We start from the raw sequence: 27,929 nt of genomic DNA, 5'->3' as shown, positions 1-27,929 counted from the left end.
TTCATGTCTTTTAGTATGATTATCTTAAATTTGCATATCTCTAACCATTGTTCAGCAGATTTGTTTTTATAATGGTGATAATTGTGGTTTTCTCCTGATTAAAATCTATCATGATTAACATGGCCTCAAGCGCTCTTAGTCTGCAGGGAATTGTTTAACCACTAGGTGGCAACAAATGAACAGGAGTATTTTGCAGCTTCAGTAACTAAGGGATGATTTAAGTAAGTCATCCACGCCGAGACACACATCAGTGAGTAAAATAACATCTCTAGTACACCTGGATGTATCAAAAAAAAAAAAAAAAACAGTAAGTAGTGAAGGCAATGTTTTTATTGACCTGAAGTCAAATCTGTACAAATCTGTATTAAATGTCTGTGCATTGTCTTATCAGATTTTTTGCAGTAAATCTGTTCAGATGTTGTGGTTGTACTAAAATGAAGGCACCTACTTTCATTCATCAAAATGCAAACATGCAAAGAAACAAGTGTCACAATAGGTTAGACTACTTCTATGTGTTTGAGTAAACGTCATTCTGTTGACTGAAAAAGTCTAAAAGGAAGTAAAAATCAGATGAGATTTTCATAAATGTGGTAACACATTTTCTTCTGGAAAAAATCAGTATCACTATCAGAGGATATACAAATGTAAGAGAAACAAGAGAAAGAATGCTTATATTTACATCAACTTACTGACCTGAAATTGTGCCATTTTATTTTTATTATAGTAAAGACATGCAGCATCAGAAAAGGAAGTTAATCGTAATCAGAATAAAAGTCAAAGTGGTCGATACTACACACACGATTCACCAACACATAAAACATTCCACAAAAGTAAGAAAGGGCAAGAACAAAATACATCCAGAATACTGTCTTGTCCACCATGTTGGCAATTTTCTGTTTTTTCTCACTTTCCTGTTCCTTGGCATCTTGAGCATCCAGGAAGCTGACCACCTTTCTGATCACGTGACTGTTCTGCTCCGAGGCGCTCAGCTGGATAACGCTGATGTCAGCTTTATCTTCTACAATGAATAACATGTCTGTGGGCATCAAAGTGTTTATATGCAAACACATTCATTCATTAACAAGAAAGTCTTTCTTACCCTCGTCCTCTTTTTTGTCTTTTTTTCTTGTTGAACATTTGGATCTGCAGCAGAACATAATGCCTCCTTCTTTGGCCACTCGTGTAAGCACCATGGACACCAACATGCTCACTACCAGGGTAACCAGACAAATGCAGAAGTGGGTTCCTGCAGCACAGAAACATGGTTAATGACTCAAACTGTGACCTTACATTTGGAGAAATACATTTGTTTGTGATACGTGTGAGTTGACTGACGGATGATGGGCCGGCAGTAGCTGTCTCCAGGGAGCTCGTCGTTGAGGATGATGAGGAACATGGTGAAGCTGAGCACCAGAGTCACCTTGAAGGAGTTGCGCTCACCACCTCCCAGAGGAAGAGCAAAACTCACCACATCAGCCACGATAATCAGGATACTGGGCATCATCAAGGTTATGAAGGGGTTGAGGAATCGGATTCTCAGTTTCACCTGAGGATTATTGCAAAGAGAAGTTTATAGCAATAGACAACCTCACCAGAGACAACTTCTAAGCCCTAAAACACCTAAAACAACTCCCAAATATTTTTTTTCTATTTTTTCTTCATTTTTGTTATAATAATATCCTCAGCATTTTGCAGTTTTCAGTGAAAAGCAGGTATTTTTTGGCCCTGTAGATGTAAATCAAAGCTCGGAGTCAATTCAAAGGTTATTATATCAAAACTGAGAAACCTAAAGAAAAAATTACTTTTTCAGCAAAATATATAATTAACTGAATATAAAAACAAATGTCTTCTACCAGTGTTCTTTGTCAAACTACACTGATTTGACTGGTGAATCAATGTTGCAGAATATTCTGGTTTTCCATGTTCACAGTTGAGCCTCTGAATGTCCAATAAGACACATCTGATGCCACTGAAAAGCTGAGATGTTCCATTTTATCTGAATAATTTATTTAGCGCTTCAAAAGTTTTTGGACATTTAGGTGTGTATCATAGCCAGGGGCTGTTTAGGTCTTTGAGAGATAAAAATGAAAAAAAAAAAAAAAAAAAAAAAAAAAACAGAGTGATTGACTACATTTCTGATCAAACACACATATCACCACTGAAATTGATTGTGCACAATTATTTCTTAAATTCAGAAGTTTTGCAAGTCATCTCACTCTTCAAATGAGCAAACAGTCATGATCCTCTGTTGGGATATTATGCAAACCACTGTTTTAACTCATCACCAGTTGAATCTATAGCACAACATCTGCTCTAATATCTTATTTAAACAAAGTAAAATTTATTACATTAGATTGCATTTGTAATAAAAAAAAAAAAAAGAAAAACAAAAAACTCCTAGATTATAGAAAAAAGGACAGTTTCTTAATATTTTCCAATTCTTAATATTTTCCACTTCAGTGGAAAAGGAAACTTGTTGCTTTAATTTTGTGAAAATATTATAAACCAGAACTATTGCCACTATAATGAAATAATGTCATTTTGGATAATAAATTATTGCTAAATTTCTGTTGGAACAGCAGTTAACACCAGAATGTACAGTCAAGACACAAGGGAAATGTTTATAGTTTCTAAACATATTATGCTAACATATTATTATTAGTTCGGTGTGTAAACTTACCAAAATGTAATTTTGGCCATTTGGTTTTTTGTCAAAGGCCACAGAGTCAGTTTGCCAATCTCCATGTGAACTATCAGACATCTTCAGTTTATCCAGATTCATTGTTGTACCACATTCTGAAAGAAAGTTTTCATTTTTATAATGACACTAATGGTTGTAAATTTCCAACAGACTGAAGTGATGGTTTACTACATAACAAGATAGAAATATAATTAAAACTTTTGATTACATTGAACTGTCTTTCATTTTCCTGCATGAAATGCTCATTACCAGGCTAGTTTTCTGGTTGTACACAAGAAAAACTTCATCCTTTTAGTTTACAAAAACTACAATAAGGTGTTTTTGTTGATCCAGAAGAGGATTGACCCAAATCTGTGGATGCTGAAAAGGAATTTCTCTGGCTCTAACTGTGACCTTGGCCTCGGTGTTTGCTGAGCTTACCGCTGCTGCTCCAGGTGTGGATTGCGACAGGACATGCATCAGAAGCAAACGGATAGTTGAACAGGTTGACCTCACAGTTCACCTCTGTATATATGAGCAAACTGTGCTTCAGGCTGCCGTTACTGTGCACCAGCAGGTCACTGGAACTGTGTTTTGTCGTCGTTGAAACTCTGCACATACCACAAATTAGATGGATCAGGTAGGTGAAGGTTAAGGAGTGTAAAATCTGACAGAATTCATGTGTTTTTATGGGTCTGATGTACAAGACTCACCCATTTGTTATGCGAATCACTGGCGTCCAGACTGTATTAACCGGTACGACCACCTGATTGTACTCGTACTCAGATGTGTTCCATTGCAGCTCAGGATCTTTCCAAACCTGTGGATTAAAATCAAAAAAATGAATGTAGCCATAACACTATTTATTGGTCTTTGCTCATATTAAAGTTTCTTGAATCTTACCATTGTGACCTTAAGAGAACTAACTAAATGGAGATTCTTTGTGTCCTGTTGAGAGAAAACATAAGTGTGGTCAGGTAGAGCAGTGAAGGAGGGGAAATATGTAATGTCTTGCAGACAAAGACACAAAGAATAAGAAAAAAAAAAAAAAAAAACAAGGAACAGACAATACTTACAACTGCTAATGTTTGGTACTCAATGAGTGGAATATCTATTTCTTGGGTACAGTTTTCATACTGTGGCTGAGATGTCATTTTTTTCTTGATTAGCATTTCAGCCAGACATCGGCGCGTTGTGCACTTGGATGCATGTCCATAACCTAAAAATGGATACAAAAATGAATATTTTGTAAGCTTTCCAGATGATTCCTCAGAAAATAAAAGCTTTGCACTTACCCACTGTTGAAAGTAGTAAGAGGAGAGTTCTCCACGAACAAAACTGTGACATTTCTAAGAGCATCACCGCAGGAATATGATTTGTGGAACTGACAGCTTTCACCCTGTTCCCTCTGCTTTATTCAATTTCAGCCTGGCATGACAATTAAATAGATCTGTCTGTGACGTTCAACCACAGAAAGAAAACACTCAGCAGAGCATCCAGCCACACAACAAGAAGACAATGAGACTTATCCAAATACAATTGTGTGATTAATTATACTTGGAGTTTAGTACATCCCTCTGTGACCCTGTGCAAACAGTCGAATCAGGGGCATTTAGTCTAATTGTCTGTGTACCTGCCAGAAGAATCAGGTCTTTCCAGCTGCTGTTTGTTATGATTCTGTCTACTACAATGAGACCGTAGTTGCATGACCCATAACCATTAAAGGAGCTGTGAGACTTTAGCAGACAGAGGCGGATGCACGACAAAGACACGAGACCATTTTCAAGGTACTGAGGCGTGTCTCTTCACAGAATGGCCTTTAAAAAAACTGTTTTTACAGCTGGATATGTGGCTTTGTCATTTGATTCACAAGCGTATTGGGTGATATAGAACCTCCTTTCACAAGCAGAGTATTTATTTCCCTTTAAAGACTCATGTGTGATGGTGTAACACATATGGTTGTTTCCATCTATGCCTTTCTTTCTTTCTTTCTTTCTTTCTCTATCTATCTATCTATCTATCTATCTATCTATCTATCTATCTATCTATCTATCTATCTATCTATCTATCTATCTATCTATCTATCTATCTATCTATCTATCTATCTATCTATCTATCTATCTATCTATCTATCTATCTATCTATCTATCTATCTATCTATCTATCTATCTATCTATCTATCTATCTATCTATCTATATCACAGGTGTCAAACATGCAGCCCGGGGGCCAAAAACGGCCCACCAAAGGGTCCAGTCTGGCCCGTAGGATGAATTTGTGAAATGCAGAAATTACACTGACGATATTAACAATGAAGGATGTTAGAATCATTTTAGGTCAGTTCAATCTCAAGTGGGTCAGACCAGTAAAATACTATCATAGTAACCTATAAATAATAATGAAATCTACAAATTTTTCTCTTTGTTCTGTAAAAAAAAAAAAAAGTAAAATTGCACAAAAATGTTTACATTTACAGACCAGCCTTTTACAAAAAATGTGAATAACCTGAAATTTCTTAACAGAAGTATGTGGAATTGTACCAATATTCTGCCTCTTACTAAATGTTTTGTGTATTTGTAGATCCACTGTGATCTGTAAGTTGTGATGAACATATATAAATGATAAACTAAGGTGTAAAATTGTTAAAATTGCACTTATTTTTCATAAGAATTTTCAGGTTCACATTTGTTCATGTTATGTTCAAGTATGGTTCGTAGATGTAAAATATTTTCATTACGGAATTTGGCTTTTTTCACTCAAAAACAGAGAAAAAAACTTTGGAGCTGACATTATTTATAAGTTCTTATCCTATTATTTATATTATTTTACTGGTCTGGCCCAATTTATATCATGTTAGGCTGTATTTGGCCCCTGAACTAAAATGAGTTTGACACCCCTGATCTATATGAAGGTCAAAATGACCTCATGGCAGTTCTAGGTAAAACCTCTCCTTTTGTAATTCTGTTTTGTTTCTAGAATACCTAAAACGCTTATGGTGATGTATTACACACTTTTAGGAAAAGTAATCAACCGAGAGACATTGGGTTTTTATTCAAACAGAGTTACGTGTATTTTAATAGACAAGACAGGTCAAAAGGACCTCATGGGGGTTCTAGTGTTAAAGAGTGGTTCAAGGAGCATTAGAGATCCCTTTCACACACAGACTGGCCACCATAGAGTCCGGATATGAACCCCATTAAAAGTCTTTGGGACATGATGGAGAAGACTTCACCCAGTGGTCCAACTCTCCAGTGTCAACACAGGATCTTGGTTCAAAATTAATGATAATGATAATAATAATAATGGATTAGATTTCTATAGCGCTTTTCAAGGCACCCAGAGTGCTTTACATCAGTGATCCATTATTCATTCACACTCTGGTGGTAGTAAACTATATGTGTAGCCACAGCTGCCCTGGGGCATGCTAACAGAAGCGTGGCTGCCAGTCTGCACCAAACGGCCCCCCCCGACCACCACCAAACATTCACACACATTCATACACAAGGACAAGGACACAACAGGACATGACTCGAACCGCCCCCCCTTTGGTTATTGCAGGACCCGCTCTACCTCCTGAGCCACAGTGTCATATTTTCATTATATATGCTGTAAACCTTCGCCCTACTGACTAAACCTTGCCCCAGTGACCCCCCTGACCCCTTTATCCAGACGGATGCAAAGTATGTCTTGCATGTAAAACCTACAGCTTCTTTTGTTGTGTTTCTTTTTTATTCCTGCTGACATCAAAACTGTTCTACTTCCTAATCACTTGTATATCTGTTCTTTTTTCTTTGAGAGGCATTACATAATATATCTCTGATTTTTGAAGGATGAGTGATTTATGTGCCATCGTATTATGTTTATTAGTTTGTTTGGTAACTACTGAAGCCAAGTCCTTGATCTTTTCTTTTTTTTAAGACCTTTATTTAATTGAAGGAGATTTACAAAATATTACAAAACACTTGCCCTAAACCCACCCCACATAAATATACCCATCAGTACCTAATAACTGTGCACATATTTCTGCACCCATATATTTATGTACACCCACTCACAAAATATATATACAATTGCCCATGTTCGCAATAGTGAATAAATATAAATAAAATATCCGTATATACACTCACACAGATAAATATACACAAACACATGTTTACAATGATAAATACATATGTGCTTAAACTAACATGCATACCTGTCATACATACATACACATATATACATATACAAACATACACACCACATAAAAATGCACTTTTTTTCCTACTCTTTTTTTTCTATATGACAAAAGGGCATAGAAGTCTATTTTTGTTCCATGGGAGTGTTTGTAATCTGTCCAATGTTCTTCTACATAATTTGACCACCGTGTCACTGTCTTTAAGACTCTGATTAACCCTTTCATGCACAGTGGTCACTACAGTGAACAGCTGTTTTACAGCTGTTCTGTTCATGGATTTTGTTATTTTAGTTCCAAAACTGCCAATACAGTGGACGCTCATGCATCATCCCATACATTGCAGTTCATATAATTACTGTAACTTTGCTGTTCTTCATAAAATTGATCTGCACTAACATGTTTGAGTGCAAATCAGTTGCTTGTTGTTGTTATTAGACTGTAATTAACAGGGTTTTTTTTTTTGGGGGGGGGGGTTTCAAAACAAAATGATGACAAAAATAGCACTGGGCTTTTATGGGTTAAACAAAAAAACATATTATCTCCATGGAGTGAGTAATGACCAGTATTAGAGTATGCTAAAATGTGAGAAAATATCTGATTAGCTGCATTAAAAGTGTTTTTATTTCATAGTTTTCACACAGTAGATCAATAAATACGTTTCTTCATTTCAAAAATTAAATACATGGTGTCCTGCTGAAAGGACTTTTTTGCAACTCCATGAAAAATAGGTAAAAAAAAAAAAGTCAATTGCATTGTTTTTTTTTAATGCCTACAGGAATAAAAACACCTAGGAAAAAAAAAATTAAGGCTCTCATAATTCATGCATGAAAGGGTTAATGATCATTACACTTCTTATTTTCCAAAGTTTGACCGAAACAATGCAAATGCTTTATCCTTACCCTGTAACGACTGTAGATCTCATGAAACATTAACACTGAATTATGTGGATGTTATTTTGGGCTGGGCAGCGTGTGGTGCAGGACCCTTAAAAATCAATAAATCAATCAATATCTGTCCTTTACTTTTACAGTGTGCGGATGTTGTCTGTGTTTTCATTTTGACATTATAGGTGCTTCTTGTAAATGGCCGAGGTGATAAATTTCTCACCAGGTTATCTCTCAGAGGAATGTTTCTTATCTCTGCTTATGTCCATCACCTTAAGGAAAAAGAAACAATATGTGCGAAATCAAGGCTGTTTCAAAAGGACAAGTTGTTGTGTTCTGTTTTTGAGAACACAATTACATTGTTTTAGTGTTGTCACCCACTTCGGATGCTGTTATACCTGCCATAAATGTGGGTTTAAAGTCAGTGAGGCCTGGCGGTGAGTTGTGATCTCCCTTGTCTTATCAGAGCTGAATAGCGGATCAGCAAGACAAAGAAAACCCTTGTGCCAATAACAGCCTCTGCACCTGATGAAGCAAAGGTTAACTTTCTGTCTAATGAATCATGGAAATCCAAAGAGAGAATGATTTAAATGTACATCTGCTCAATATCTGTATAGGAATGACTTATCTATTTTTATCACCCAGTGAAAGAGTTTTACAAATTATGAAATGTGTGTGTGTTTCACCGTCCTCGACCAAACACATGACTCTGATGTTTACGTCCCAAGGAACCTTCAAAATATTCCATAGGTCATAAATTCCTCCTGATAGTCCAATAAGCTCTCAGAAGGAAGTGATTGGTGTGATATCAGAACTACATGGGACTTTGCCTCAGGACCCGGTCTGCCCCCAACACTTTAACACTTTAACACCTCCTGAAGTCAGAGGGTACTTCACCTGCAACGACACATCAACTAACGGGCTTATGTCGCACCTGACACACTCTAATTCGACCTCTACGTAAGTAATATTAAATAATAATGCTGTTTCAGTAGGATTTTGTTATCTACTATTAAGCATATTTTAATACTATGATCCAAAGGAATGTTAAAAATAAGTTTCTCATCTCTGTGCTCAAAATAAGAAGAAAAATTTTAATTGTTAATCCTATAATTGTAAATTTATCCTAAAATTGTGACTGACAGACAGAATGCCAATTATTCCCTAATGATTGTACCTCAGCTTTAGCTCACATACCATTATTGGTGCATTTTATCCAGGCTGTCAAATACTGTCAAATACTAGCATTACCTGTTTGGAATTATGTGATGTTTTTGTTGAATGAAAAAAACAAAACAAAACAAAACAAAAAACAGTTGCAACCATTTCTCTGCAGAAAAACAATTTCTCTGTTATTCATTGAGCAGTTATTGAAAGTAGTGCACAGAGACAGTGTGGCTTTGAAACAAGTGATTTGTCTTATTATTATTATTTTTCTTTGCTATTTTTAACCATGTCTTTACATTTACATAATGACACCTCTACTCTGATTGCAAAGAAAAATAAAATGAATCCTTATACATTATGTTGAAAATTTAAGTGAAAAATCCTCAATATATGTAGATTAATCACAAGTGAATTTTAGTTTTAAGTTAATTTTGGTGGTGGAAGGTCCTAATATGCTCATGTGTAATACCTAAAAAGGAAATAAAAAGGACAAAAAGTTTAAAAAAAAAAGTTTCGGCATATGTGTTAAGTACAGGGAGGGTTACAATAGACAAATTAGCGACACTCTGATGTGCATTTTAGATTAAAAGGATAAAAAGCATATAAAGTTTTACAGTATAGCAGATATTAAAATGACCGTACCTCAACATTGTCTGGTTTGTGTTCATTCAAGCCCCAGGGTCCTTTCAGTCGACCTGTTGTCCTGTAACTGTTCTTGTCCTTGTTTTTTGACTCACAGGGAACAAACCTAGTGGCTGCTATTGGAAATCAGCCTGAAACCTATGACACAAGAAATATAAGACGGTTCTTAAAATTAAATGACTATTATTGGTGCATTTTATCCAGTATGTCCAATTCTAGCATCACCTGTCTGGACTTCTTATTGAAGTCTTGTAACTGGACGACGCTTTAATGTATTACCCAGCTGTCCGTTCACCACATGCATGACACTGCATATTTCCAGTCTTTATTTTTGTTTACTTGCGTCTTCAGTTACTGTTCACCTAACATCAGAAGCTCACTCAAAGTAACCTATAACCTCTCTAGGGTTGACATATCTGACCATATCTGTATTTAAAGTGGAAATATTATATGAGTGATAAAACTGGAGATATACATCATTAAAGCACCAGAGGTGTAAAATCAGACTCTTAAGCAGCGGTTTATCATAAACAGAGATAAACATCGCCTACGTGTTCTCAGGTGACTCAGTTATGTCATAAAACTTTCAGTAAAAGACTGACACACATTTGGCAAAGAAGAACATTGCTTTGAAGACTGTATTTGACACTGTATTTTGATGGAGAGAAGAGACGGTGGTACACACGGTTAAAGTTTGACATTTGAGGTAATATTTAGAGGTTAGAGCTGCTAGAGGTAGTTAGAGGATAATAATTTACCCTCAAAAAGAATAAAGTAGGCATAACCGAACCACACTGAGGTTGAGGTTGTGCTTAATTAACCGAGAAATAACGTTCTTAGAACTAGAGCAGAATAGATTCAATATAGACAAACATAATAATCATGAGAATTTTCAACATTTTGGAAGTATAACACACAGCTCTTGTATGAAACAAAGCACAGAGTATGACTTTCTCGATTTGGGACATTTCAGGACCATTGTCATATGTTACATGTGCACAGTGTTCCCTCTTTGCTATTATTCTAGGTCACATCTGGGAGGGCAGCACACTTGGCCAAAACTCAAAACCAAAGACGTATAAGCCAAGCTGATTAAAATTAGTTTTGTCCTGACCCAAAGCCTTTGTTAATCTCATGAGCAAATCTATTTATATCGCGACAGGCCAAGATCAATACCCAAACAATGTGAAGAATTAGGGACGTTTATCTGTGTCTGAAGGAAAAAAAAATACACACTGACTCAGGATTTTAATAAATCTTGTTGAGAACAAACCAAGTTGAATGTGTGGGTAACTCTGGGTGCAGTCTCCATTCCCAGACCATTGAAATACATGAAATACACAACACAGCAGTATCCTGAGATTCTTATTGAGCACAGTGTGTAGTGTGACCAAACATATGATTCTCCGTAACTAGTAAATATCTGTGACCAGGAACAACTTTGGTTTATTTCCAAAATGAACATGAGACCTGAGTGATTAAAAAAAAAAAAGAAAAAAAAAAGAAGATTTGTAAAAGTAAAATTATCATTATTGATAGACTAGACTAGACTAGACTAGACTAGAATAGAATAGAATAGAATACAATACAATAGAATACAATAGAATACAATAGACAACCAGAATATATTACAATATATTTAGTGATTTAGCGATTTATTCCGAACATGCAATGAAATTTAACATATATGCACTTTCAAAACATACATAATAATACAAATATCAAGAATCATAACAATCTTAGTCAGAAGAAAAGCGCAACAATTTCATTTACATGCCCGAAAAGGGGTGGGAAGAAGTATAACTTATTTAATCCCACCCCCTCTCCCTGCAATATTATTAATAATATATGTCCCTCTTCCTTTTACATTACTCTTCTATATTTATATATCTATTCACACACACACACAAACACACATACACACACATTCATTCATCCATATACACATATTTACGTTTATACATATACACACATACAAATACACATATAAGCTTTTACCAATGCCTTTCTTAGTTGTGCTAGTGAATAAATAAACAAATAATAACTAACTCAAGGAAGGAAATATATACATAAACAACAGTGAACATATAACCCTCTTCCCTATATTTTGTGAAAAACATGTTCTTTTAAATGTTTTTGAATTGTCTTATGTTTGAACATTCCTTGTGCTCCTCCCTCAGTCTATTCCAGACATTAACACCACACACATGTTTCCTGGTAGTAGGTTATTTTTGGCTTTGAATATGATTTGTGTTATATTCCAATTAAGAATCTTTTAAGAATCTTTATTTTGTCAGTAGGGGTTCACACATGTAAACATGCACATGCGCCACACACCTACATGTCTTCTGCCCTTAACCCATCACTAGATCATGTATGTATGTATGCATCACACACTACATACTAGGAGCAGTGGGCTCACCACATCAGGCGCCCAGGGGACAAATGGGGAGAAAAAAATTTTTGGATGTCCCATGCATCTGTAATATATTTTATTAAGTATCACTCTTAAACATTGAACTCTGCCAAGTATTGTTCCATTCTCTAAACCCCCATGATCCCTTCTACACGTGCTCTGTTCCATCAAAGTCACAACTGGATGTTTCAACAAGATAACGCCCCTTGAAACACATCCAGGACATGACATATTGAAACTAGGAAGAATTTAATTATTTTTTCTTGTTAACATTTTCAAAAAATATTAATTTTCATTTGTTGTCTGATGCAGCCACACCTTTTGAAACACACAAAAAATAAATAAATCTGCAAATATTTTATTATAATATTTGAGATTGTGTAAAATTTAAGAGTGTCTGAAAACTACTGTAGCTACACATAGCTGGACTTCAAACTGAAGAATTTAATGAATTAATCTGAGCACACTGACAATTAAAAACTTAATGCATCACAAAAGTCCATGGCTCAAGGACACAATGGAGGACAAGGTGAAGTCTTTTTAGGGCAAATATTTGCATAGTTGATATAAAAGACAAAAAGCACACAAGATGTCTAACTGTGTCTGTTTAAAATGGCGATCTGTTAAGGTCAAGATAGCCTTTTTTTGGTTTGTTTGTTTTTTTTATATTTTTTATGATCAATCATCAAACTTCCAGAAGCACCAAGGGGAAAATCTCTGCATGATTATGTTTGGTTAAAATATGTCCTTTAAAATGTTTGCAGAGAGCTTTTAGCATGACTGATTTGGATGGTTTCCAGACTGTAATGGAACGTCTGGTAAATGATCAACCAATGCGAAACCTGCTCGTGAAGTGTATTTTTCACACTCATGGGTGGGCGCTGTTCGAGACACTTACCACTTATCGCCTGGGGCTCACAGTGACCTAGGATGCTTGCTCAAACATGAAGGATTCAGCTTAACAAACACTCAGAGAGTATTTTACATTTGGTAAAACACTGTCCTTCCTGCCAATGAGTACACAGCTTATGTAAATTAACATAAAGACTCAATGTTTGAGATGTAGGGGATCTAACGCATGTTTTCATCAGTGAATAGTCATCTGGAAATAAGAATTGCTATGTTTTTGTTAGGATTTTCATCTTTGTATTTTATAACTAGTAGTATCCAGTATTTTTGATGTATTTCTGTCACATGTCTGTAAATATTGTGTATATTGTCTGTGAGAGAGAGTGAGTGAATGAACGCCTCATATATAAATGCAACACTGGATTATCAAATTGTATGGTATGACCATTTTAAATTATGTGTATTTTATATATATATATATTATATTTTTATGCATGGTATGATCATTTTAAATGATTTATATCTTATACTTGTACTGCAATGTTGTGGAAGAGCCCAGTCGGGGACTGGAGTTGAGAATTAGCACTAGCTGTAAGATCTATATGCATCACATCAGCTGCAAACTTGTAACTATGTTTGACTGCATTGTCCCTGTCAAATAAATAAATAAATAAATAAATAAATAAATAAATAAATATTTTATTGGAATTATACCTAATTAAACCTAAAACAAACACAGCAAATAAAGGCTCTAATGGTGCCTTTTGTGCTTTAGCAGCCATCTTATTGGAGGATGAGTTGATGGTGGTTGCAATATTCAACTTCAATACACAAATGTCACTTCATCTTACACAATGAACCATTCATTTTCTGACAGAATCCATTTCCATCTTGTCTCATTTGATTATCTATTTCTTCCCACAGGAGATTGAAAGGTAGCTGTGGTGAAAATGCAGACAGAGACGGCTGAGCAGGTTGTCATCGACACCAGCTCCACCACCGTCCACACACTGGGGCCAAAGGATGCCAGGAAGATACGCTACATGCAGAAAGATGGCAGGTTTCCGGTTGTTTTCCACAAGGCCTCTGACTGGAGCCCGTATTTGATGGACATCTTCACCACTTTAGTTGAAATCCGATGGAGGGTGATGTTCCTCGTGTTTTCCCTGTCGTACATTCTCTCCTGGATCTTTTTTGGCCTTTGCTATTGGCTTATTGCCTATGTGAATGGGGATGATAGCAACGATGATGATAAAATCTGTATTTATAATGTGCGTGGTTTCACTGGAGCCTTTCTGTTCTCAATGGAAACCCAGGCCACTATCGGTTACGGCTTCAGAGGGATGTCTGAGAACTGCATGGTGGCTATCATCGTGGTTACAGTTCAAGACGTACTCAGCTGCCTCATTGACACCATAATCATTGGTATTGTTATTGCTAAAATGGCATCTGCCCGAAAGAGAGCTCAAACGGTGGGTTTTAGCAACTTTGTAGTCGTCAGTTTGCGAGATGGCGTGCTGTGTCTGTCATGGCGTCTGGGGGACTTCAGAAGGAATCACATCGTGGAGGGTGTTACCACAGCCCAGTTGATTCGCTATGTGAAAAAACCAATGGGCTATGTTGTGATTTCATACCAGAACCTGGAAATTGAAGAGCGGGAAATTGTCCTAGCCACTCCCGCCCTCATTATTCACAAACTGCAGCCTGGTAGCCCCCTTTATGGCCTGGGCCCTGATGACCTACTGGAGGAAAACTTTGAGCTGGTGGTGTCTTTTACCTACACTGGTGACTCTACAGGCATGCTCCACCAGACACGAACCTCCTACACACCTTCAGACATCCGCTGGGGGCAACGATTCCAGAACATGCTGAAAGTGGGTAAGAGGCACTACAAAGTGGATTACGCTCTGTTTAATGAGACTATATGGGTGCCGGTGCCCTTGATGAGTGCAGAGGAGTATGACAGGAGGAGGCGCCCAGTAGAGCCAAACACTCCATCCTTACAACCAGACAAGAGGAGCAGACACACCTGTGCAGTGACTCCAGACAGTACTGAAGAGGTGATGCACCAAACCTGCCTGTAGCTGTGGAAGAAAAAGATCCCACATTCTGCTATAACTCTGCATGACATACTCTATTCATATACATGTTCACTTACTCTATACAAACATCTAGAGCACAGGTGTCAAACATGCGGCCCGGAGGCCAAATCCGGCCCGCCAAAGGGTCCAAAGGGCCCGTGGGATGAATTTGTGAAATGCAAAAATTACACTGAAGATATTAACAATCAGTGGTGTCAAAATCCTTTTAATTCAGGTTCCACATACAGACACATACAGTCCAATTAAATTTCAAGTGGGTCAGACCCGTAAACTATTATCATAATAACCTATAAATAACGACAAGCCCAAATTTTCTCTTTGTTTTTTTTGGTGTAAAAAAAGTAAAATTACATGAAAATGTTTTCATTACCAAACTATACTTTTACAAAAACTGTGAATAACCTGAACAAATATGAGCAAACGGAAATGTCTTAAGAAAAGTAAATGCAATTTTCCCAATATTCTGCCTGTCACTAAATGTTCTGTGCGATTGTAACGCACATGTGTAAATGATAAACTGATAAACAGAGGCAGAATATTGTTAAAAATTGCACTTGTTTTTCTTAAGACAATTCAAGTTGTTCATGTTATTCAGATTTTTAACGAAACTTTGTAGATGTAAACCTGATCATAATATAATTTTACTTTTTTCACTGTTATTATTTTACTGGTCCGGCCCACTTGAGGTCAAATTGTGGTAAATGTGGCCCCTGAACTAAAATGAGTTTGACACCCCTGGTCTAGAGCAAACAAAAAGTTAATCTTATGTATAAATTGCAAATCTGAATAAGGGCTGTGGCAGGATCTGTTTTTTTAACAATACATTTATTCAACAGAAATGCATGAGAAAGAACTATGTGTGTGAAAACTTCTATGTTAACCCATAAAGACCCAGTGTGACTTCTGTAGTAGTTTGCAAAATAATTTTTCCCTCTATTTAACTTTTCCTAGGTGATTTATCACCATTTATTATAATATTATCCTCTGAATTTCGCATTTTTTTCCAGTGAAAATCATATTTTTTTTCTATGTTAAATTGACTGATTATGTAAATGTTCATAAAAAACCCAGAGCAAAGTCAAAGGTTATTGTATCAAAACAGAAAAAAAACTGAAGAAAAAGTGACTTTTTCAGTAAAATATGTCATTAACTGAACATAAACCCAGTGTCTCCATACACTGTCATTGATCATACTCCATGGGTTTTACTGGTGAGTCAATGTTGTGGAACATGACGGTGTTTCCATGTTCACTATGGAGCCTCTGAAAGTCCAAATGGGTCATATCTGATGACCATGAAAAGATGACAAACTGCATTTTACACCAGTTTTTTTTTTTACATGTATTGATTAGTGGATGAACAGTTCAGATCAGTAGATGCTTTTGGTCGGCAGAGGATCAGTCTGGTTCTTTATGGGTTTAGAGGTGTTAAGAGGGTCATATTAAATGAATGGTTTATAGGCCTGTGTGCGCTGTTAAAATTGGAATAAAATATTTTGATCTCTCCTCATGAAATGATTGTAACAATGTGTGTGAGGAAAATGAGACAAAGGATTGCAAATCATTTGTGGAAAAACAGCTGGAAGCTGAGGAGTAATGCATGCCGGTCTACTGAGTTTCATTTCATCACCTCTGTGTATAACTGACAGGCTTCTGTGCAGATATTTGAATGCCTTGACAATGTGCGGAGGGGAAAAAAAAAGACACATTATGAAAAAATATGGCGTCTATTCATTTGTGCATGATTAGGGATGCATGCAGTAAGACAAAACCAGAAAAGTACAAACATAAGGGTTATTACCTGTTTCTTATATGTACTGTTGCCCATAAAGTTTTATAAACTATTTTTAGCTCTTCTCATGAAATGATTGTGAAAATGTGATTTATTCTTGATAGATAAATTGCACGTCGGACTCAGTGTGTAATCACTGCAGCAGTCGAAGGTGATTACTGATGTGTGTAAATAGGAATAAAAAGAGAAATATCCATGGAAATGAAATTATCCCAACTGTATGGGCAACAGTGTATATGTTATATATGTTATTGTTGTATGTAACCATGACAGATTTTTGTAAATATATTTATGTGACTTCAGGTTGTGTTTATAACCTGTGATTTATATTCTTAAATTCTTCACAAAACATACATGTATGTAAAATAAAAAATAATGTCAAACTACTATTAAGGTTTTAAAGTCATTGTTTACAGTCATTGCAGCTCTACAGCACCACCCTGTGTTCACTAACAACACTGAAAGTCACTCCAGAAGTCAAAACATTGCATACATTGTAACCATTGCAACATGTGCATGGTTACAGATTTCACAGTCCTTAGGGTTTGGACATCTACAGGTTTTTTTTTGCACCTCAAATGATATTTCACACACATATATTTGCACATTCAAGCCCGAATCTTGCTTTCACTTTGGATGTAAACCCTGTCTGGTGTGTTTAGATGAACAGGCTTTCATTGCTTTTGCCTTTCACTCATGCAAATAATACAAAAGTGTGAGCTCAGAGCCTCGAACAGGCGCTTCAGCCTCCTATTGGTCAGAACTGCAGAGGGGTGGGTATACCAGCGCACGTGTTTTAAAGTCCGTCTTTGCCACCGTTAAAATCTTCAGTGTAGCTGAAGAGGGTTATGGCACAATTTACATCGCTAGACGGGACCTCCAGAGAACACAATAAAAGAGCAGCGACAGTAGAAGACATGTACAGCAGGCTTATGGGACTTTTTATAACCAAACACGGCTGATTTACGCTTCGAGGACCAACAGGTTGGTGTAATAAGCTGCAGATATTTGGATGTGTTTAGTAGAATGTTTTAGCGTGGGAAAAATAATGGTACTTACTTTAGTGCCTGATGTGAAGGGGCAGAGGCAAATGAAAAAAGTAATGCTTTCATGACACATTTACTCTAGATGCTCAAATAAACTGTTCCATAACGCATTGTTTTGCTCTAAATAACCAAATGCTCCTTCTTTCTTCCTCATATTATTATTATTATTATTATTATTATTATTATTATTATTATTATTAATAATAATAATAATAATAATAATAATAATAGTGTGCCTTTTGAGCTTCACTCTCCTGCAGTTAGCTCATGATGTTAGTGCACATGATGAATTTTCAAATGCTTAAAGTCAATGAATAATATGATAAAATCTTATTAATCAACATAATGCATCATAGTTTAAAAAACACATACAAATAGATGCAAAGATTCTGACCAAAGAAACCTGCTTAATGACTGGGTAAAGTTATTGATTTGTGTAATAAAAAATAGAGCAGCTTTATGTAACCAGTTTCCATCTGCCTCAGCTGTTGCTCAAATTGAGAACACATGCAAAACAAACAATCGCAGGTTGTGCAGCCTGTGGAAGCCTTGGTCTGTCACCATGTACCAACCTGCAGTAATAAGTGATGTGATATAGTGCGCAGATAAAAGCTCAATGGAAACAGGCCAATAAATTGTGACAGTTGCAGCGAGAGGACAAGAGAGAGCACTCACCAACAAAGTTAACAGCTGGACTCTCATACTGGAAAAACATCAAATCCATCTTGATATGATGTTTACTATATTCCAGTCATGTAGTGTAAACTGTGTGCAGTCTAGGATTTTATGCAATGTGGTGTTTGCCTTGTTCCAACACACCAGGAGGACTCAGAATTTGGTGAGTTAGTCTAAATAACCAATATGTTTATGTGTTTAAAATGTGAAAAGCTGACATGAAATAGTTTCCTGTAGAGCAGATAAGCATTTTCCAACTATTAAAAATGCCTAAGTGAGGAATTTGCGTGTTGATAAAAGATGAAGAGATAGTCATAGAGGTTTGTTATCCAAAATTTGTCATAGCTGGCTTGAGCTGTGAATGAATGAAGCCCCATATTCCCAGTAGTGTGCGTGACAGGTTGCTATTTCAAGTCGACCCAACAATGACATCATTAGTTGAGGAAAACAAACGACGATGCACTGGGATTTACAGCCATGTCCTGCGCATTTTACTCTGACTGACTTTAGAACATTTCCAAAAAGAAAGAGACAAAAACATTAGCATGTGAATGTATTTTTCACAAGATGCTGGGGTGAGGTTGTTGGTGTGGGGGGGGTTATTTTGGCACAAACACAACCCGTCTGGCTGACCATGGCCTTTTGTAGCCTGTGGTGTTAGATTTTAATGGACCTTTCAGACCGCACTCACCAAGTCAATAGGTTTTCTAATTTAGTTGTCCTTGTTGTTCTATTACATATTATGCAAGGTTACAGCTGATTTCTGTGAAAATGACCCATCCCCTGTGAGGTTCATTTTTTTTTATGAGTTTTAGTGATGTACAGTAATTGTGAAATAGCTTTGGGTTTGCATATGCACCAAATAATCACAACAGAGCACTTAACAACAGAAAGGTGATAGCATGAAATGTGTGAGCTTACTGTAATTAGAATTTAAACCCAGTGCATGTTCATAATCATTTTTCCTTCTTTCATCTACCAGAAGCAGGTACATATAATGTATCTTTGTTCCAGTTGTTCACTGGGTTAACATGAACTTGATCTGTAACTTGACTCAGCTCTCTATGGACTGACTTGCCTAATTAATACTTACATTAAGCAGGGTAAACATTATTTCCCACTTTGTCAGCTACCTGAGTGCTTGGATATTTTTAATCTACTACTGATAACAGCTGCATAATGCATTCCTTGTTTTTTTTTTTTTTTGTTTGTTTGTTTTTTTTTTACTCCTGACTGTACAGCATACAGTGTACTGCTGTTTACTGTCTGTGTGGGTCTGTTTAAGGATAGCGCCACAGACCTGAGTGTATAATGCATTATTTAAACAGCAGGTAACCACACACTCACACACACTGATCTTTGCTCTGCTTCCTGCCAATTACTTTAAAAGTCCGTTTCTCTGTCTAATTTCCGCAGACCACATTACTGATGAGGTCCAAAACAGTTGTCGGAGAGGAGTGACCTGCCCTCCTGCCCTCACCAGAAGCGCACACGCCTGCAGAAGCACAGGCCCCATTCCCCAGTCCTGCTGTCCACATTTTCGGCCTGAGTTTGTCCCTGGGATCATTCAAAACTGTTTCTCCAACGCTTCTACCAAAAACTTAGACTGTTTTCCAAAGCAGAACTGGCCCAGCCCTCCCAGGCAGAAGCAATGGGGAGTGTGCGAAGCCACCGTTACAGCATTGTGTCCTCTGAGGAAGACGGCATGAAGCTGGCCACTATTGCTGTCCCGAATGGCTATGGAAACGGCAACGTTAACAAGGTGCACACAGAGCACCAACATCAGAGCCGTTTCGTCAGAAAGGATGGTCACTGCAATGTGCAGTTTATCAATATGAGTGAGAAGGGCCAGCGGTACCTGGCAGATATCTTCACCACCTGTGTGGACATTCGCTGGCGCTGGATGCTGGTCATATTCTGCCTTTCTTTTCTGCTGTCATGGTTGTTTTTCGGCTTCGTGTTCTGGCTTGTAGCCCTCACGTATGGGGACTTAGAGAATGAGAATCAGATGTGTGTTTCTAATGTTGACAGCTTCACTGCTGCCTTCTTATTCTCAGTGGAGACCCAAACCACCATTGGCTATGGGTATCGTTACGTGACAGAGGAATGCCCAATCGCTGTGTTTATGGTCGTCTTCCAAAGCATTGTGGGCTGCATCATTGATGCTTTCATCATTGGCGCTGTCATGGCCAAGATGGCCAAGCCCAAAAAAAGAAATGAAACCCTGGTGTTCAGCCACTATGCTACGGTGGCCATGAGGGACGGTAAACTATGCCTAATGTGGCGTGTGGGGAACCTGAGGAAGAGTCACCTGGTGGAGGCTCATGTCCGGGCCCAGCTCCTGAAGTCCCGCACCACTACAGAAGGAGAGTTTATCCCTCTAGATCAAGTGGACATTGATGTAGGTTTCGACAGTGGCATTGACAGAATCTTCCTAGTCTCTCCAATCACTATTGTTCATGAGATTGATGAGGACAGTCCCTTCTATGAGATGAGCAAACAGGAGTTGGAAACATCAGACTTTGAGATTGTTGTGATTCTGGAGGGCATGGTCGAGGCAACAGCCATGACCACTCAGTGTCGGAGCTCCTACGTAGCCAGCGAAGTCCTCTGGGGCTACCGCTTTGAGCCTGTGCTCTTTGAAGAAAAGAACTATTACAAAGTGGACTACTCTCGCTTTGACAACACCTACGAGGTGCCCAGCACACCCCACTGTAGTGCCAGGGAACTGGCAGAGAAGAAGTCCAACGCCTCCAGCTTGAGAAACTCCTTTTGTTACGAGAACGAGGTGGCACTTGAAAAAGTAGAGATGGAGGAGGAGTTTGAGGAGATGGGAGACAGGGAGATGAGGTGCGTTGAAATTGGTGCACTTGATGACACAAATATAGAGGTAGTGTCTGGTTCTCAGCACAATCTGGACTCCATGGATTTAGAGGAGAGGCCTTTGACAGCAGAATCAGAAATATGATGGCTGAGAGGTTAAATACTACCACAGGGAATGCTAAAATTAGCTTTAACTTTGGTCCCGATTGCTGATGATGCATGGCAGTTTGTACAAGACTGTGATTTGAGAGTAGAATTCTCTGTAGAAGCTCACGCACACAACACTGTGGAGATGCAAACATTTTATGTTGTTTAACAGGCTGGTGAAGCAAAAAGAATAACATGGGTTGTACTAAGTTACTTACACTCAGAGGGTAGTCATTCTGTGTTTACTGCCCCATTAGAGCTAATGCATTTTAGCAGAATAGCCAATTGGATTCAGAACAATGACTGAACTAGTTGCTACTTTATTGTGGTACAATCGTGTTTATTCCAGGTTTACACGTCTGCAATAAGCATCAGTTTGATGAAAAAAGTATTGAAGGAGTAATTTCATCACAACCTCTGAATATCACATGTGCTTGTGACTAAAAACACCTTCACATTTCATTTATAATAACTAATTGAAATGTAACCCTAAGCTGTGAGCCTCATTTTAGATGCCAACTGAAATTTGAACAACTTTCTTTTAACTTTCAAAACTTACTAATAACACTTAGACGTGTTAAACCGCCTGCATACATGACACTTCTGTTTGTTAATGAGCTGGTCTCTTAGCAAAAGTAGATTTGTAGTCCTGCAGTGTGGTGGTCTTTGTGTTACTCTCCTAACATGAGGCAGGAAAAAGCGATATCTTGCACAGATTACACACACACACACGTACATTTTACTCCTCAACCTATCATTTTGTCTAAGTTTTCGCATCTTTTGCAACGTGTGCCTTAATAAAAGTCTCAGTCCCAGAGGAGGCACTCAGGAGGTTTGGCTTCGACTGAGCACACACTGCATTAGATGTCACAGGAACAAGCATTAAGAGGTGATTCACTATGCAGAGTACTGTTACAACTTGCAGATCTTCATGTTCTAATGTGCAATACAGTTCAGTGGTAGAATGTGACAGGAGGCTCAGCCCTGAGCTGGAAACAACTGAGGTTATGAATGTTTGACGATAAGTGCTGCTAAGTTACATATTATATGTTTAGAAAAAAAAATCTAGGAGCCAAAAGGTATTATTTGTCTATTTAAGTATCCATTTTGAAGATTGCAGATCCAGCCTATAATGTTATTTCTAGATGTAGACAAGCATGAGTCTATCAGTGTGTTTTCCGAAGCTTTAGTGCACTTTCCTCCTCGCGAGACACTTTCCCCTTTAAAGCAGAAGCTATTTTATTACCCAAAGCCAAATGTTATGTATATAAGAGACAGTCTGTTAGCTAATGTTAATTTGAAACCTAAACCTTTCCTCATCCGACTGTGGTCGACTATTCGATTTGAGAAGGTTTTGACATAGTCTATCTGATACTGAGATCAGTATTTGAGATCAGAATTTGGACTTTTTCACCTTCATACTCCATCACCATGGGTCTTGTGAAGTTATTTGTTATTTCTGAATGGGCCCTTGCTTTGTCTTAGTTGAATAAAATCAGATTTATTGAGTACAAATTTTAGTCAGGATCAACTATCCCAAATGGAGGAAACACTTCAGTCTTACACAAGATTGAGCTTTGTTGTTTTATAACTCTTACTCTAAGTAATACTGTTACACATTCATGCTTCAATAATGTCGGGCATAACAGTACAGTGTTATGCTTTGACGTTCTGGTCATAAAATCTATTAAAACAGCTTTTCTGTTCTGACATTGACACTTCTCCTGTCTTAGGTCTTTGTTTTTCTACCAGGGTCTTCCCACCTTCCAGTGAGAATGTACAGATTTTTTTATCTTTTGTAAATTAGAATGCAAATACTGTATATTGATATTGCAGTTGTTGAAAACTGTTTATGTCCTCTTTTTCAATAAAAATGGAAAAAACATGAGGTTCAGGCCTTTATTTTTAACAGCACAACAGTGTCAACCTGATGCTGTTGTAGTATGCCGTGATCAGGTTGACAAATAGGACCATTCTTCTAATATCCGAGGTTTGTTTACATGAGCTCAGGATATATCTGACATCTTCCGTGCAAGAATTTTCCAAGGATTTGCATTTTGAGCCGAAATGTGTGACATCTGGAGCAGAGAGCTGAAGTCTGCTTGACTGTTTTAGCTGTGGACACATGGTGCTCCTCTAATTTGGAGCTGTGGCCCAAATTCCAGGCTGCTAGCTGTCAGAGCTCACACCATCATTTACTATAATTCAGCAAACTGAGTCAGTCCTATTCTGTGAAAGCCCACAGAGACCCCATGCTTTATCAGTCTGCTCTGCTGGAAGTCATTTTCAATCACAGCTACGGAAAGAATGCCTCATGCTCATTTCCCAAGTCTTTCAGTAAAATGTGGAAAATAAGGGTAGATGTAGTCTACATTAAAGATCATCATGAGGAATTATAGCGTTAAATTAGCAGCTGTTTATACGTATGTGAACAACAACAAGAATGAAAAAGCACATGAAATAAATCCACCCTAATTGAGTTCCAGTCATCAACTTCATTTGCTTTCTCTTTATTTTCTTTTCACAGATTTTCAATAGAAATCATGTTAATTGTGATCAATACTGAGACCTCACAGATTGTGTAACAGGCTAATAATTACAGCGTCAACAAAATATTCAATGAGACATAATCATTTCTATCTATTCAGAGGGGAATATATGTTTGAAGTATGACAAATTTAGTTAGTTTCCATTCCCAGAGAGTTTCTGCCATCATGAGACGTAGTCGGGGGTCTATTGATCAGACATGTCCGCAGGAAAGCAATGAGCCGATTTGATTTGGTTCTACATAGGAAGTGGGTGCTGCCTTGGGGCTTTTTCCACATTAGCCAATGAAACTGCCACAAAGCTCTGGCTTGGAGTTAAAATAGTGGCTGTCTGGTGAATTTAAGTGAACTCTCAGTGATTAATTCTGTTGATAATTAGGTTTACGGTGCAAAAAAAAAAAAAAAAAAATCATTTTCTTGTGATTTATTTTTACTGCAGTGAGTTTGTATCAAGAAGCATGTGATTTAACAAGCAATTTTGATTTCCATATTGTCATCGCTAAGCCCATGAACCCTCTGCAGTGACATTAAACTCAGAGGTTGGCTGTCCACTGTGAAATGGATGCACCATTTAAAAAAAAAAAATTGACAACCAGTGTTGGCTGCTGCACTCTATTAGCATTTGATGGGTAGGGCCAGAGAAATCCTGTCAATGTTGGCGATGACGTGTCTCTGGCAAGCTCCCCATGACTGGCTTTTCAACTGCAGGACGATCAACCTGACCTTCAGATTAGGTAGGTGAGTATAAACATAAACAATTAATCAACAGCGTATAGCAACACATGGCATTAGAATAGAAGTGTCAGGTTAATGTTAAACAGGGTCACAGTTTTAGATAAGGCTAAGGAAAGAATCACCCTGTCTACACATGCTATTTATAATTTACTTTTTAACTTCTCATGTCCTGTTAATCGCAGTATTTTGGAAAAGGTCAGCAGACACGTTTTACTCCAAACTGGCATAAATCAATAAAACATGACGATACGACCAAGCGTAAATGTAATTTTGGTCCTCTTTTTACCACTTGAAACTCAGAAACACCCCTGCTTTATCTCACCGACTGTCACATAGAGACAGTTTATACATATAATTTTAGGGAGTGTTAAAATCATTGGCATATTTATCACTCAAGAGGAAGTGTGTGCAGTCTGGACAAAGTCTTTCCTGAACATATTTAGAGAAGGTATTATATATCAGGGATACTCACTGATCCCTTGATCTTATCTGGGTCATGTCCGCAGCCTGCGACTTTATAAATAACTGTAACTATATGTGTTTGGCCTGAATTTATGACTTATGTGTGCTATGTGGGGTCACCGGACATCGCTGAAATGCTTAAACATGAAAAATTCATACCATTAATAATTTTTTCTATATGAGAAGAGACTATGAAATGAATCAACCTGTGAACCAACCTATATTTCTGTTTTTAAGAATGATATGAATGCTGCTGAGATGACCCGAGCAGCTGTATTGTTGGACCGTCCACTCTGCAGCAACTGCAGTACTTTCTCTCGCAAGTGTGCTATTTGTTATCCACACAGTTGTCCTTTACAAGTCTGCCAAGGCAGTTACACACAGTTTCTAGAGATTACACTTTGTGGAGACAATTTTCAAGGGAAACCCCACACACACACACACAATTTCACTGTGCTAAACATGTTTACACAATGACAGTAAAGTGTGTTCTAGTTTTCTATTCTAAACCTTAGTCAAAGAAGTGGGTTACATTAAGTGTCCTTTGTCCCTGTAGATTTCCAGAAAACATTTGGGAAAATCTTCATTGATAACAATTCTGTGGTGCCAAATAAGAAGAGATATCAATGCAGTCCATCAGCCCGGACTTTGTTTCCAGTCATCGAACAGAAGTGACATCTGTTTTACTCCCAGCTTCTACTTCTTCTGAGGCTTCCGAGAAAGTGTTGTGATAATCTTGTCGGAAAAGTGAAGCTGTACTAACAGTGACGTCCACAAATTGTAACCATTCAGTCAAAATGACTTATTGCCTCAGCGTGTGTGGAAGTGGAACAGAACCTGCAGACGGTAAACTTTTCTCTGAGAATGAAACCCAATAGGCTAGAAGTCAGAGGAGCATCTTTGATGGAATCTTGGTTTTGACAAGAATATGATTCATGTAATATATTTTTCTTTTCATTTTAAGGTCATTATTAACCCATAAACCCCCAGCGACCAAAACCACCTACTGATCTAAACTGTTTAATATGTGTTGATCCATTAAATCTATCAATACGTGTAAATAATTGGTGTAAAATGCAGTTTTTCATATTTTCATGGTCATCAGATTTGACCCATTTGGGCGTTCAGAGACTCCGTAGTGAACGTGGAAACACCGTCATCTTCTACAACATTGATTCACCTGTAAAACCCATGGAGTTGGATCAGTGACAGTGGATGGACACACTTGGTTTATGTGCAGTTATTGATATCTTTGCAGAAAAAGTCAGTTTTTCTTCAGTTTTCTCTGTTTTTGATATAATAATCCTCAACTGTAATCTGAGTTTTTATGAACATCTACATGATCAGTAAATTCAATGTAGAAAAATATCACATTTTCACGGAAAAAACACAAAATACAGAAGATAATATTACAGTAAATGGTGATAAATCACTTAAGGAAAGTTAAATATAGAGAAAAATTCCTTTGAGAACTGCCAGAAAAGTAACACTGGATCCTTATGGGTTAATGGGCTGTCGGATCACTTTACCCGAAATGTCCACAGTATTTGGGAAATGAAAAGTTATTACTTGTAGTTCTGATTTACAACACTGTTATTTCCAGCTAATCAAAAGCTTTGAATGTCAACTGATAAAACTTGAGAGACGCAAAACCGCATCATGCACCATCACCGAGTGCAATGGGGTGAAATCAGGTATTTATATAATTCTGATGACATGGTAGTTACGTAAGAGTTATAGCTAGTGTGACAGTGCAGTGGACACTTGCTTTCTCATGCAGCCAGACAGTCAATGATCCCACCAGGATGACGTCTTCTTTAAACTTCTACGTCGTGTTTCCATTGATTCTAAACCTGCAGGGACGCTCATTCTTTTTGCAAAGAAATGCACATATTTCAGCAGCTGTGTGCAAGCCTGTATGCTGCAAACAGTGATAGAGGATGCAAACACACCTGGAAATATACTGTATTTAAAGATTTTATTAATTTTTTCCAATGCTTGAAAAAGGCTTTATAGAAGCTTGGATAAGAACTACCTCCTTTGATAAAATCTAAAACCCTTTTTTTTTTTTTTTTTTTTTTTTTTTACAATTTATGTTTATTTCTCATTTTTTATCAGTATAATACAATCCAATCTCCTCAGGTTGAAGAGCAGGAAAAGAAATGAAAGAACAGAAAACAAACAAATGAAAAGAACAGTCTGTGTTTGTGTCAGAATATGTTTAGGTCCCTTAATAGGCAAGGCAAGGCAGGTTTATTTATATAGCACATTTCATGTACAAGACAATTCAAAGTGCTTTACATGAAACCTTAAAATCATTACAGCAGGGAAGCAATATAAAGTATAGGCATGAGAAAAAAATACCCCCCCCCCCCCCCAGATAAATAGATAAAACAGATAAACAGATAAAACCAATAAAAACTTTAAGCTTAAAAGAAACAGTGCAGATCTGAACTGATGAATAAGAACTCTATTCAAATGCATCTGAGAACAGGTGAGTCTTTAATCTGGATTTAAACAAACAAACAAACAAATAGATTAAGAAATAAATAAATAATTTTTAAAAACTAAATAATAATAATAATAATAATAATAATAATAATAATAGACACATTTTTCCCTGAATGTCAGCCATTTTCCCTGTTTTTTTATAAAGGGATTTTCTTTCAACTTCAGTTTATATGTGAGATTTTCCATGACAAGTATACTATCTATAATTGAAAGCCATTGTTTGGAAGACAGAGCATCAGTCTTAAGCCAGTTCTTTGTTATGGCCTTCTTCCCGGCCA

At 37.2% G+C, this 27,929-nt stretch overlaps 3 protein-coding genes across 3 annotated transcripts; 2 read left to right on the top strand and 1 right to left on the bottom strand.

Moving 5' to 3' along the window:
• Positions 1-118: 118 nt before the first annotated feature.
• Positions 119-4,074, bottom strand: LOC115424213 (5-hydroxytryptamine receptor 3A-like). Its single transcript, XM_030141333.1, has 9 exons — positions 3,976-4,074; positions 3,757-3,899; positions 3,584-3,628; positions 3,394-3,500; positions 3,122-3,291; positions 2,681-2,796; positions 1,336-1,546; positions 1,100-1,246; positions 119-1,018 (listed from the first exon to the last, which is right to left on the bottom strand). Exons 1-9 carry the CDS (start codon positions 4,037-4,039, stop codon positions 753-755), a joined length of 1,269 nt encoding a protein of 422 aa, XP_029997193.1. The 5' UTR covers positions 4,040-4,074; the 3' UTR covers positions 119-752.
• LOC115424803 (inward rectifier potassium channel 16-like) lies at positions 3,255-14,897 on the top strand. Its single transcript, XM_030142221.1, has 2 exons — positions 3,255-3,320; positions 13,738-14,897. The coding sequence occupies exon 2, from the start codon at positions 13,764-13,766 to the stop codon at positions 14,895-14,897; it is 1,134 nt and encodes a 377-aa protein (XP_029998081.1). The 5' UTR covers positions 3,255-3,320; positions 13,738-13,763.
• Positions 14,898-17,537: 2,640 nt separating this feature from the next.
• LOC115424212 (inward rectifier potassium channel 2-like) lies at positions 17,538-23,285 on the top strand. Its single transcript, XM_030141331.1, has 2 exons — positions 17,538-17,690; positions 19,844-23,285. Exon 2 carries the CDS (start codon positions 20,079-20,081, stop codon positions 21,393-21,395), a length of 1,317 nt encoding a protein of 438 aa, XP_029997191.1. The 5' UTR covers positions 17,538-17,690; positions 19,844-20,078; the 3' UTR covers positions 21,396-23,285.
• Positions 23,286-27,929: the final 4,644 nt, after the last annotated feature.

Source organism: Sphaeramia orbicularis, chromosome 8 (genome assembly GCF_902148855.1).
Source record: "Sphaeramia orbicularis chromosome 8, fSphaOr1.1, whole genome shotgun sequence".
Taxonomy (NCBI): Eukaryota; Metazoa; Chordata; class Actinopteri; order Kurtiformes; family Apogonidae; genus Sphaeramia; species Sphaeramia orbicularis.
This window is presented reverse-complemented; position numbering and strand designations above follow the sequence as displayed.

Excerpts from the sequence above, each read along its gene's own strand:
- LOC115424213 (XM_030141333.1), bottom strand. The coding sequence starts at position 4,039 with ATGCTCTTAGAAATGTCACAGTTTTGTTCGTGGAGAACTCTCCTCTTA. Across the intron at positions 3,292-3,393 it reads GTGATTCGCATAACAAATGG|AGTTTCAACGACGACAAAAC; the intron begins GTGAGTCTTGTA and ends TGGTATGTGCAG. Across the intron at positions 2,797-3,121 it reads CCACACCTGGAGCAGCAGCG|AATGTGGTACAACAATGAAT; the intron begins GTAAGCTCAGCA and ends ACTTTCTTTCAG.
- LOC115424212 (XM_030141331.1), top strand. The coding sequence starts at position 20,079 with ATGGGGAGTGTGCGAAGCCACCGTTACAGCATTGTGTCCTCTGAGGAA.
- LOC115424803 (XM_030142221.1), top strand. The coding sequence starts at position 13,764 with ATGCAGACAGAGACGGCTGAGCAGGTTGTCATCGACACCAGCTCCACC.